Consider the following 13,280-nt stretch of genomic DNA (forward strand, 5'->3'; position numbering starts at 1 on the left):
TTTTTATGGAGCCACAGCAAAAAGACCGGGGGGCCCCCCCCCCCCCCCCCCCCCTGTTTTACGCATTAGTAGGCTAGTGAATCAAGACTTCGCAAGTTCTCTTGTATAATAATAATAATAATAAAAACGGAATAAACTGTACAGAAAAGAACTCTCAACATTACTCCCGTTAATTCAAAAATGTGACTACACTGCACAATTAATCTCTAACACTGCATCTTTGTTGTTTATGATGAATTCGGTGCTTGCACGTACACCGCTTTTATTATTATTGCAGCTTAGATGTTCTAATAGCTGCAGTACTCCGACTTCGCCACAAGGAACTGTGCGTACGCCTGCTCAGACCCTGGCGTGGCGGTAAGTACTTTTCCACGTCAAAGACGAAGATCAAAGATCAATCTGTGCGTACGCACATTTTATAAATGAGGCCCCATCTCTAACACTGCATCTTTGTTGTTTATGATGAATTCGGTGCTTGCACGTACACCGCTTTTATTATTATTGCAGCTTAGATGTTCTAATAGCTGCAGTACTCCGACTTCGCCACAAGGAACTGTGCGTACGCCTGCTCAGACCCTGGCGTGGCGGTAAGTACTTTTCCACGTCAAAGACAGGGTCTGAGCAGACGTACGCACTTTTGTTTACCCGAGTGCTGCAGGTTTTTTGGAAACAAGCCATTCTTGCCGCTTATAAAAGAGCACCTGACAATGTCCAAATCTTTTACAAGTCAAGGACATTAATTAGACATTGTTTACAGGGCGGAGATCTGAAACTGTTCAGCTGCGCACAATTTCAAGATCATTGCAGTTTATAGATTTCACATCTAAAAGCGAACGTACGCACAGAAAACGTGCGTACGCCTCTTTCTATGAATCACGCGTACGCACTTTGAGAAATGATCGTAAAATCAAATTTAGGATTCTTTCTACGCAGTATTTTATAAATGAGGCCCCAGGTCACTTGTAAAGCTTTATAATGCAAGTAACCATCCCTATACATATGTATGAGGAACAAACAGCTGAGCCTCTTTATCCCCACAGATTGTTAGTTAAAGCAGTCTTGTATTTTTCTTGATGTTCAATATATTTTAACACATTGTGTTCATTTGACATTTAGACTAAGGATAAGAGATGTTTGATAACAGAAAATGCACCACTAAAGCATCATAAAAGTAGTTAATTTGACTAATGCACTATTATATTCCAAGTACACAGTTTATGGTACGGTAGCGCTGTGTAAGGCACAGACAAAAATTGAATTTGTCAATGATATTCTGCCCTTCCACCAACACTAAGAAATCGACTAGTGTCATGTAGACATCAAAAAATGGCAATAGTTTAGTGACCATTATGTTTTAATGTCAGTGGAACCTTAGTTGATTTCAGAACTATGGCACAGGGGAATATTTTCTGTAAATAACTTGAATTTCAATGACAATTTTTGTTTGTCACATTAAAAAAAACCTATTATATAGCTTCAAAATACTTGTGAAACGATGCACGGGGCAGATTTGTTACTTTTATTTATTTCATGGCTTGATAGCCCTAGTCCCCTTCTACATTCATTACATGTGGAAAAAATTAAATAAAAATGCCAGCACCATATCGGTTTTGTCACCCAGCTATGAGTCTTGCCAGGCTGCCATGAATTTGTGCCTGTACCGGTCCATAATCTACCAGCTCTCCATCCACAGTAATGATCCCTTTGGGTGAGTATGGTTCAAGACGTAGAGCCTTCACTTTAACATAAACCACATGAGGGCAGTTTGTGTTAAGATGACCTCCGTTTTCCATTGCTAGGAATAGGCGCAGGAGAGATCTGCGAGAGATACCTGCCTTCACATAAATCAGGTGGATTATGCCATCATCGAGTCTGGAAGCAGGTGCAGCCAACATGTCTTTTGCAAGGTGGGACTGGTACATGGCCACAACTAGAACAAAATCCTCATCTTGAACCACTGTCCAGTGTCCTGGTACCGGCTGGTTGAGGGGGTTGAGTAGGAAGTCCGTAGGACCAAATACAGACAAAGGTGATGGGTTGGATTGCTTTGACTTGGGAGTATTGTTGGAGTTGCTGGAATTTTGGAGAGTGTGACCAAATAAGTCATTTAAAGGACAGCAGGAATCAGAGTTAGACTGGGGCAATCTGTGTCTAAATGTTGCAGTTGAATCCACCAGACTAGGTTGAGACATGGGGTCCTCAATGGGTAAGTAAGCTAGTTTCCCCCTATACACTCTTGGCGAAGCCAGACGAACCATGGTTCCCACTGTAAATCGGGCAGCTCCCACATGGCGATACTTCTCACTTTCAATGTCTACATCAGCCACAAAGCCCCAGGCCAGAGACAGGAAGGAGAACAAGCGTTGACTGGACGCCAAGCAGACAGACGTGAGGTCCAGTTGTGACACCAGGCCTTTACATAAGATGAAGCCACAACTGATCAACAGCTCCTCACTGGACACGGCTTGTAAACTGGAAAACAGCCATAAGGAACATTAGTCACCATAACCCTATATGACAAAAGCTTCTCTATCATGCTGTACAGTAAATGCACTGACAATCTAGCAGACTGTTTTTCCCAATTATATATGCTATATTTGTTGAAACCTGAGTTTTTTTATTTTAGCTGCTGAATGTTACAAATTTCAGGTTGGAAATTCAGTTCACCTTCAACAAAGCCAAACAACACCGAAACGATTTGAATATGAAGTTAGATACACTGTACAATTTTTATGGTCCTTCACAATTGTTGGCTGTCAGACTATTTAATAAGACCTAAGTGAGATCTTGGGTAAAAGCCATGGGATACTGCACAACTGCAACAAAATTCCTTGAAGCATAAAATTTATCACAATGCAACTACAAACCCAATTCCAAAAAAGTTGTGACACTGTACAAATTGTGACTAAAAACAGAATGCAATGATGTGGAAGTTTCAAATTTCAATATTTTATTCAGAATACAACATAGATGACATATCAAATGTTTAAACTGAGAAAATGTATCATTTTTAAGGGAAAAATAAGTTGATTTTAAATTTCATGGCATCAACACAACTCAAAAAAGTTGGGACAAGGCCATGTTTACCACTGTGTGGCATCCCCTCTTCTTTTTATAACAGTCTGCAAACGTCTGGGGACTGAGGAGACAAGTTGCTCAAGTTTAGGAATAGGAATGTTGTCCCATTCTTGTCTAATACAGGCTTCTAGTTGCTCAACGGTCTTTGTCGCATCTTCCTCTTTATGATCCAGAGTAAAGTCTAACTTTGAAAAACTTGAAGATGGAACATGTGAAGGTTAAAAAAGAGTTGCTAAAGTTGTCTTAATAGTTATCATTGTACAAAACACAAAAAGCTGTATACCCTTTGAGCTGATAATATATTTAGACAGAGACAGACATGTCAAGCCAACATAATTAAATCAGCACTATGTAACTTTCGGCGCTCTAGCGGTTAATAAACAGAACTGCACACATCCCGCGGAAGAACATTTCAACCGGAGCTACTTCTCTAAGTTTATGGCTATGGCGATTCACGCAGGTATGTGTTACTCCGCAGCAGTGACGACCCGACCAGGCTACAATAGTCCAAATATAAGTACTTATTATAAGTGTACCGTAGTGATTCGGAATAAGACAAAAACGCGGTTTGGAAGATGAATTCATGATGTACTCGCTCATTATATACATTTTGCAATTTTATAATATAAAAAAGACTTTTATAAACAGCAAAAGTGTTGAAAAACTGTAACTTACAGTATAAACTTCAACTAGTGGCTCAAAGAAGCTGAAAGGTTCAAGCCCAATTACCTGTTAATCAAACTCACTGAATGATACAGGACTGTTTTATGTTGGTATTCAACCCAATGCTAATTTACACGCGCCATTGTGTACACTCAGACACGTGTCTTAATGCAGTGCTTTTTCCATGTGCAAAAGTTCATAATCATTTACTCTGTCAATGATAGATCTTTTTATTTAAACTGTGATTAAATTACATTGATAAATGCTTGTGGCGGTCACTGGAAGACTATAATGAGCTTGCAATATCAGGGCTAAATTATGAGCATGATGTTCGCCATTATTTTCTCCATCTTTGTTTTGCAAAGATTTGCTTAGTGCTTCTCTGTGAGAAATGGGATGGGCAGAACATGCATATTGCTCAAAGGAGGCTACAATCAGCTTTCCATTAACACGGACGCGAGCGGTGCGGCGACGCAACAAAATACATGCGAAATCGCCGACAAATGCCCGAAATCGGAGGCAAATCGGTGCTTGTTCACGCGAGTGACAATCACGCAGTGTGAATTATCAAAGACGCGATCTGAGAGAATCGCCGACACCCGCAAAATATTTGGCATGCTAAATATCTGGAGCTCTCGACCATTCACAATCACGCAGTGTGCAATCAATGATTTCTGACTGAAAATTACATCGGCGATGACCTACAGCCAATGAGAGACCAAGATACAGGGCAGAGGGAAGTTCGGGGAGGAGTTATAGACCAGAATATCAGTATTTTAATAGATATATGAACAACTATATCATACAGAAACAAGCACAAACATTTGCTTGCCCAGCCACAACATCAGCATAACAGTTACTGCAAAATTATTTACCTCCAACTCTCTTTGCAGAACACCCAATCCCTGTTCCCTGCATAATCTGTTTTTCTTTTTCTCATTGTAGCTCGATATCAGCTCACAGACAATTTGTGGGCTATATATATATATATTTTTTAATAATTACAGTCTTGCTGGAGAACTCCGGTCTGACGCATGCGGGTTCTCGCGTTATTTCCTTATCAGTTCTCGCGTGTGTTTTGTTGTGAAACATAGTTTGCAGACCAGACAGAGCTGTCGGCGATTCTTCCTATTGTGAAGTCATGCAGTGTGAAACCCCCTGTCGCCGATCCATCGTGCAATGTGAACACAGCAGCAACTGAATGCTACCCCAGTGTGAAAAACCATGCAGTGCGAACTCGGCATTAGTGTTGGGTCGTTCTTGAACGATTCGTTCATTTTGAACGAATCTTTAATGTGACTCGGGAAGAACGAGTCGTCTTGGGGAGTGATTCGTTCAGTTGCGCATGCGCAACATCCTATAGGTTCTGTACTGGAATTAGTCAAGTAGTTCACCTGTTTCGAGTCATTCGTTCATCACGTGACAGCCCCATAAGTTTAACCAATGCAGTCTGAGCCGGAAAGAGAATTGATTAGTTCATCTCGAGTCTTCGGGTTTTTCGAGTCATTCGTTCATCACGTGACAGCCCCATAAGTTTAACCAATGCAGTCTGAGCCGGAAAGAGAATTGATTAGTTCATCTCTCGAGTCTTCGGGTTTGAGTCGTTCGTTCATCAAGTGACAGCCCCATAAACTTAACCAATGCAGTCTGAGCCGAAAAGAGAATTGATTAGTTCATCTCTCGAGTCTTCGGGTTTGAGTCATTCGTTCATCAAGTGACAGCCCTATAAGCTTAACCAATGCAGTCTGAGCCGGAAAGAGACTTAATAATAATAACCAACTCTTTATTACCTTTGTAACAACATTCAGTGTTATGGAAAAGAACCAGCATGACAGGAATTCACACATTTATAAACTGTAAGAAGTAAAAAGCTACAATTTGAGACCAGAAACGCATCACATGACTGTAAACTGTAACTGTAAAAAGAGTAAATAATAATTATAATAATGATGATAATGATAATAATAATAATAACTATGCACCCGTTTATAAGGAAGCTTGTAAATAAACTAATTTCTCTATCCAATGCTGTCACGTCACGTGACAAAAGAACGAACGATTCGAAAGACCCGAGAGATGAACTAATCAATTCTCTTTCCATCTCAGACTGCATTGGTTAAAGCTTATGGGGCTGTCACGTGATGAACGAACGACTAAAACCCGAAGACTTGTCAGATAAGAGGTGAGGTGAGCTAATCATAGACTGAAGACCCAGGTAAACAATGAATTAATCTTTTCTGTTTCTTATAGCAGTTTTGTATTTTTTGTAGTGTGATCAACGTTTGCGTAAGTAGTAGATGTGTTAGGGAAGTAACACGTAACATTTTAATTAAATTTTGCTAAAATGAACAAAATGACTCGGAAAAAAAGATTCGTTCATTTTGCTGAACGAGACTCAAAGGTCTGAGTCGGTAAAATGATCCAAACTTCCCATCACTAGCACCTGCACACCCTGTCCGCGAGCCCTCCTGATGACGAAAATTACGTAATGTGGACGGCTGAAGTATACTTACCTTAAAGGGTTAGTTCACCAAAAAATTCAAATTATGTAATTAATTACTCACCCTCATGTCGTTCCACACCCCTAAGACCTTTGTTCATCTTCAGAACACAAATTAAGATATTTTTGATCAAATCCGATGGCTCAGAGAGGCCTCCATTGACAGCAACGCCACCCAAACTCTCAAGATCCATAAAGGTACTAAAGACGTCGTTAAAACAGTCGACGTGACTACAGTGTCGTGGTCTACAGTGGGACTACAGTGGTTCTACAATAATTTTATGAAGCGATGAGAATACTTTTTGTGCACAAAAACAAAACAAAAATAACGACTTTATTCAACAACCTCTTCTCTTCTGTGTCATTCACATTCGTTGTTTACGTCCAGTGCTTCCAGGTTCTAGGTCAGAACGCCGGCGTTCGGACGTAGAAAATGGAAGCCTTCACTGTGCTTACTGCGTTAACCGCATAAGGATAATGACGGAAGAGAAGAGATTTCTGAATAAAGTTATTATTTTTGTTCTGTTTTTGCGCACAAAAAGTATTCTTGTCGCTTCATAAAATTATTGTAGAACCACTGTAGTCACGTCGACTGTTTTAACGACGTCTTTAGTACCTTTATGGATCTTGAGAGTTTGGGTGGCGTTGCTGTCAATGGAGGCCTCTCTGAGCCATCGGATTTGATCAAAAATATCTTAATTTGTGTTCTGAAGATGAACGAAGGTCTCGGGTGTGAAATGACATGAGGGTGAGTAATTAATGACAGAATTTTCATTTTTGGGTGAAATAACCCTTTAATGGTACACGTATTTATACCGGAAATTTTCGGTATGGGTACGCTTTCGGTTTGGTACAGCATTGTTTTAACCACTGCACGAGCGGAACTTCATTGGAAACTTTTGATAAGAAACAAAAGTCTCTTCTTTGAAATGATGTCCTTTTTTTTCAGGAAATTCAAACAAGAAATGTAGTTTTGACGCTCTTTGATGTGGCGTGACAGATCATATAAACGCCTCAGTTCAAAAGGCAGGACGATTCTCTTCCTCTTTACTACTAGTTTTAACACGAAATAAACATAAATTGCTCAATCAGCGTTTCAACAGCAGAAAGATGGCAATAAAACTGCTTGTAAACAAAATGTCACGTAGCATTTCATTTACCATCAGTGCCCAAAGATCGTTAGTTAGTGCGCTATGAATAAAGTCGAGAAGAGCATTTCACAAAATATTAGTCTATATACTCATTATATTTGACTTTACCTGCTAGTGATGTCTTAATTATTTAATGCAGGGCAGGGCAACGTCGGTCCTCGAGAACTACTGTCCTGTAGAGTTTAGCTCCAAACACACCTTCCTGTAGCCTTCTAGTGATCTTGAAGACATTGATAAGCTTGTTCAGGTGTGTTTGATTAGGGTTAGAGCTAAACTCTGCAAAACAGTAGCCCTCCTGGGTTCTGTTCTTCGTATCTCGCTTAATACATCTGAGATGATTTGATCTAGTAATCGTGATAACTGATCTCGAAACTAATTTGCGGATTTGATTAAAATATCTGGATTAAGTTGTCTAAGATTAGTGCGCATTCTTGTGTTCCACGAAAAGGGCAGATGTATCGATACTCGAGACCACAATCAGCAATGCAGCGATCGATTGGCTGGTGGCAAGACAGCAAAGTAATGACATCATATAATTAAAAAAAGACACCTGACGAAAAAACTTGACAAATTTCTGGAAACAGGCAAGCGAACAAAACTACATAAATGTAATAATAGATAAATGAAATCTGCACTGTTTTTATTTTATTTTTTAAATGATTCCCAATTATTTATATTCATGATTTCTAGTATTTGTACAGGCTTTACATTTTTATTTCAGTGTTGTAATAAGCAATTCATTTAATTTTATTTTTGAAGCAGATTTGTTACGTGACAGCGTTAATTAAAGTTTCTTAAGTGTCAAGATCATGTTATCTGCATCTCCTGCGCTCCATCAAGCCACTCCCATAATAGCCGTCACCACTCAAATTAATGCACGGCTTAGATTAACTGTACAGCATGTGTGTAAGACTCCAATACAATTATAATGTAATTACTTGATCACGAATACATTTTTCAACTAGTAAACCTGGCAGTGTCTGTAGTGTTATAGATGATGACTACACAACATTATAATATTTTTTTGTATTCATTTTTAAATTATTATTATTGTGAATTACTGTCCCTGGATCAGTAGGGTACTCTTCTAATGTGCTAGGACAGATTTTAAGTATCAGTTCTGCTTACAAAGATGCGATCTAATCCTGTTTACATGAAATAAACCTGCTCCCGAGTAGGTTTAAGCTTAAGGACCTGTTGCTATGACAGCAACTCCAGGATGAACTTCGAAGAACCAACCAATCCAAGATCAAGCCAAATCATCAACAATCAAATCCCGCTAACTGAGTTAGCGACATACGAAGAACGGGCCCCAGGACCGAAGTTGCCCAGCCCTGATAATGTTTAAATAAATCTGTTATGAAATGAGTTATGAGAGGCACTGTGTAAATGAATATATTTCAACAACAAATGTAATTTTTTATAATTTAGAAGTTCATTTAAAAACTGCATTGTGCAATTTACATGTTTGCATAAATGTTTTTTAAGTTGAGTGTTGCTTGTTATATTTAAATTTTATATTTAGTTTTTCCCCCTGCTGTACCTAACCGTGACATCAAAACCGAGGTACGTACCAAACTGCCATGTTTGTGTACCGTTACACCCCTAAATAGAACCTATTATAATCCGTGATGCTGTCTACACTGGATGCGGCACGACACAACACATTCTATTTATGGCATACTGACAGAAAGTTCAAATGATTTGCAATGGTTGCTTTGTTGTGTCCAGTGTAGACAGCCTTTAGCGGTTGTGGTGCAAGTGTAGACACGGTGTACTGTAACTGAGCAATGATTTACACAATGACTTATTGACATTGATCCAAAAGGCCTGTAAATAAGCAGTTTGCATAAAACAAACTGCTTAAATTTCCCTATAGCTCTAGACAAGCAAAATATGAGCTGTGGAAAGTCTTACCCAGAATAGTGGTGTATAGAAGCTGCCAGTGCATTCCCAGAACCCCCTGGAAGCACTCCCAGAGGAGTCTGAATAGCTTCTTCCCAATCCTCACGCTCCATCAGCCCATTTACCACCTGAGAAAATATTGGGGGCATGTCAAGAGGCAAAGCAGTGAGCAGTTCACTAGACAATCCCATGGTATCCAGGTTAATAAAGGAATATTATATGCAGATTATACTTGGAATAGGCTGTATGTCAAAAATAAAAGATGCTCCAATAATTCTAAAATGTTTGGCATCAGTTGTTCCACAAAGGTTTGCAATTTGCACTCAATGTAAACAGACAATGCCCAAATATGGCACAATCTTTTTTTTTTTTTCATTCTACTGATTAAGGTGTTTTTACTCAAAGGTAGATATCCAAATTCAACATTGTTTCATCAAGTTTCATTTGTTTTCTCTGTTGTACCAACATAACTTTGTAATGCTAATTCAATTAGTGCAATTAGTGATGATGCATCAACAATGACTTGCATTGTTTAATGATTGCCCTGGAAAGATTCACATTAAATAAATTATGACAGAAATATACTAACATCTTTATTAATAAAAATCTAATATTCAGTATATTAATATTATCAAGTATAGGATGAAAACATTACTAATGTGAAAACAAAAGCCACTGCTTGTTAGACTAAGCTGCTGTTTCAATGTTCAAAGTTTCTTCTTCTTTAAGCCTTAATATCTACAGGTGCATCTCAATAAATTAGAATGTCGTGGAAAAGTTTATTTATTTCAGTAATTCAACTCAAATTGTGAAACTTGTGTATTAAATAAATTCAATGCACACAGACTGAAGTAGTTTAAGTCTTTGGTTCTTTTAAAATGACAGAAATATAAATTAAAATGTTACAATCAATTAAATACAATCAATTGTTAAAATAACTGCCATATGATTTTTGACAAAATCATACAGCCTACAACAAATGCTACAGAACGTCTGCTTAGGCAGTCATAATTAGCATACCTCAAATAGTAGGCCATCACCAGACATGATGACCAAAGCATCCCACTGAGACAAGTCTGCCTCCCGCACCAGTTCACGTGCGTGATTCTGGCGTTCTGGAAAGAAACAAACAAAGGAAACAATGTAGGTCATGCTGCTGTTTTCTGACCTACATTATTATTCTTTTTGATGGCTTTTTTTCAAAAGTGTGAGACAGTAAAGGTGAGCCAGAAGAAATGTAATTTACACTGTAGTCTACATACAATTGTATGAGGATATACTTGTTCTGCATGAAATCTTTGCTCAACATCTTTGCTCAACTGAATTCCACCAGCAGGAGGCGATATTTACAGACTATGCTACTTAGAAAATCAGATCCAGTCTCACTTCCATCTAAACTCAAGTCTTTAAGCTAGCACACTCACTGTCCCAGCTGATATCACTGTCACATAGCAGACACATAATGGTTATTTAGGTCCTATAAGGTGCACTTAATCAATTCTAACCACATTTCTTATAACAATAACTAGTATGCAGGAGCATACACCTTTATATTTTACTACATTTACATTGTCCTATTTATTTTATTATGTTTTGAAAACTAGAAGCTGCTCCATCTGGTTTTTGCCCCAGGAGGACATCAGATTCTAAGTAAGCCTCTAAGTAGCCCGGAAAAGAATCAATACCCTTCATTAATTCAGTCACATCCTATTTGACAATGCAGGAAATGCAAAAAGAGAGAGAAAGAGAAGCTGGAGAGAAAAAGAAGCTGGAGAAGAACAAAACAGAGAAGGATAAAGAAGAGGGTTAGTTGTCAGTAATGGAGGCTCAAGTTACTACCTGGCCATAATTAGAGAAAAAAAGGTTGTTTATTCATAACCCTTTTCATTCTCAAAGAGATTTTTTTTTTAAAAAGAGATCTACTTTTTAGATCTACATATGCATTAGGATGCCAGGCTGTGCTAAATGTTTTAAAGGTAGATTGTTTTAGTCTACTATGTATATTCAGCTTTGTAGCAGGATAGGTATTAGACAGACTTGGTTCTCATTAAGTGTAAGGGCTCTATTTTCATTGCTGTGCTAACCAAATAGACAAGAATAGAGACCTGAGAAGACACCCAAGATTGCATTTAAGCTGCAGAATAACATACATACACACATACATGCAAAAATCAATCAATCAATTAACATAAAATTATCATTATATAGTTAATGAAAGTAGTGTGTCGATTTTATGAATTAATCATTATTTTGAGTCAGATGTTGTTTGATTCAGTTCACAAAACTGAATGATTAGTTTAGCAGAAAAACATAAAATAGGTTAACAGCATAAGGGGGAGCATAAGGACTGCTAAATGCATAGTGTACAGTGGTTATAGAAAAGAATCACCCCCTTTAAAATAATCACATTTTGTTGTTTTGCAGCCTGAATAATGGACACAGTTTTTCTTTTATTCAGCTGTGTTTACTCAGAGCGACTTATAATATCCACATGAAAGATATAACACCAACATAAAAAAAATAAACAAATAAAAAAAAGAATCACTGAGTTGGAAAAAGGATCCCCCCTCCTAAAAAGGTGTAGCTAATCACCTTCTCAATGGCACACAAAGTCATTTGACTTTCAGCTGTGATCAGCTGTAGTCATTTTGATTAGCTCAGCATTAAAAGAGCTTTCCTGGAGCATTTCAGTCCTTGGTAGTGCAACTGAAGCAAACAATCAACTATGGGTGGCAAGGCACTGTCAAAAGATTTCCGATAAAGTTGTGGACAGGCACATGTCCGGAGATGGATACAAAAAAAATTATATTATATATTATATAAAATTATCAATGCCTAGAAGCACAGTGAAGCCTATTAAGAAGTGGAAGGTATTTGGTACAACACAGACCCTCCCTGGATCAGGACGTTGTTCCAAACTGGATGAAAGAGCCAGGAGGAAACTAGTCAGAGATGCTACTAAGAGGCCTACAGCAACTCTGAAGCAGTTGCAGGATTTTATGATAAAGAGCAGTCATTGTGTGCATGTGAACAATATCACAAATTCTCCACAAATGTGGCTTGTACAGGAGAGTTGCAAATAAAAGCCACTCGTCAAGAAAGGCCACATGCAGTCACAACTGAGCTGTGCCAAAATGCACCTTGATGATTCTAAGACTAAAATTGTATTATTTGGCCCCAACACCAAACGATATGTCTGGTGGAAATCTAATACAGCTCACCATCCAAATAACACCATTCCTACAGTAAAGCATGGAGGTGGAATTATCCTGTTATGGGGGTGTTTCTCTGCAGCAGGGACTGGAGCACTTGTTAGGATAGAAGGAAAAATGGATAGGGCAAAATATTGTAAAATTCTTGAGGAAAATCTGCTGCCCTCTGCCAGAAAGTTGTCAATGGGAAGAAGGTTTACCTTCCAACATGACAATGGCCGAAAGCACACAGCAAAACTGACCACACAGTGGTTGAAGGAGAAAAAGGTGAATGTCCTTGCATGGCCTAGTCAGAGCTCAGACTTAAACCCCATTGAAAATCTGTGGAATTACTTGAAGACTGCAGTCCAAGCGGTCAACATAAAATTGAACTGAACTCGAGCAGTTCTGCAAAGAAGAGTGGGCAAATATTGCAAAGTCTATATGTGCAAAGCTATATAGAGCCATATCTCAACAGATTAAAGCAAAAGGTGGTTCAACAAAATACTGACACAAGGGGTGATCCTTTTTTCTAACTCAGTGATTCTGTTTTTTTATTTTTTTTTCTGACATGTTGGTGTTATATCTTTCATTTGGATGTTAAGTTGCACTGAGTAAATGCAGATGGATAAAACAAAAACTGTGTCTTTCTTCATTTAGCCAGCAGCCATATCACCCTGCAGCCCAAGACTGGTTGCCCACTGAAGCTAAGCAGGGTTGAGCCTGGTTAGTACCTGGATGGGAGACCTCCTGGGAAAACTAGGTTGCTGCTGGAAGAGGTATTAGTGAGGT

At 38.5% G+C, this 13,280-nt stretch overlaps 1 protein-coding gene across 1 annotated transcript in view; it reads right to left on the reverse strand.

The window, feature by feature from the left end:
- Positions 1-1,505: 1,505 nt before the first annotated feature.
- Positions 1,506-13,280, reverse strand: part of LOC107573493 (sphingosine kinase 1-like) — a 16,928-nt gene continuing 5,153 nt past the window's right edge. Inside the window, exons 3-5 of the mRNA XM_016259924.1 lie at positions 10,318-10,412; positions 9,310-9,425; positions 1,506-2,472 (exon numbers count right to left, since the gene is read on the reverse strand). Of these exons, the coding sequence (XP_016115410.1) occupies positions 1,614-2,472; positions 9,310-9,425; positions 10,318-10,412 (1,070 nt within the window). The 3' untranslated portion in view covers positions 1,506-1,613. The remainder of the gene's footprint in view (positions 2,473-9,309; positions 9,426-10,317; positions 10,413-13,280) is intronic.

The sequence above is a fragment of the Sinocyclocheilus grahami genome, unplaced genomic scaffold (genome assembly GCF_001515645.1).
Source record: "Sinocyclocheilus grahami isolate Dianchi unplaced genomic scaffold, SAMN03320097.WGS_v1.1 scaffold1960.1, whole genome shotgun sequence".
NCBI lineage: Eukaryota > Metazoa > Chordata > Actinopteri > Cypriniformes > Cyprinidae > Sinocyclocheilus > Sinocyclocheilus grahami.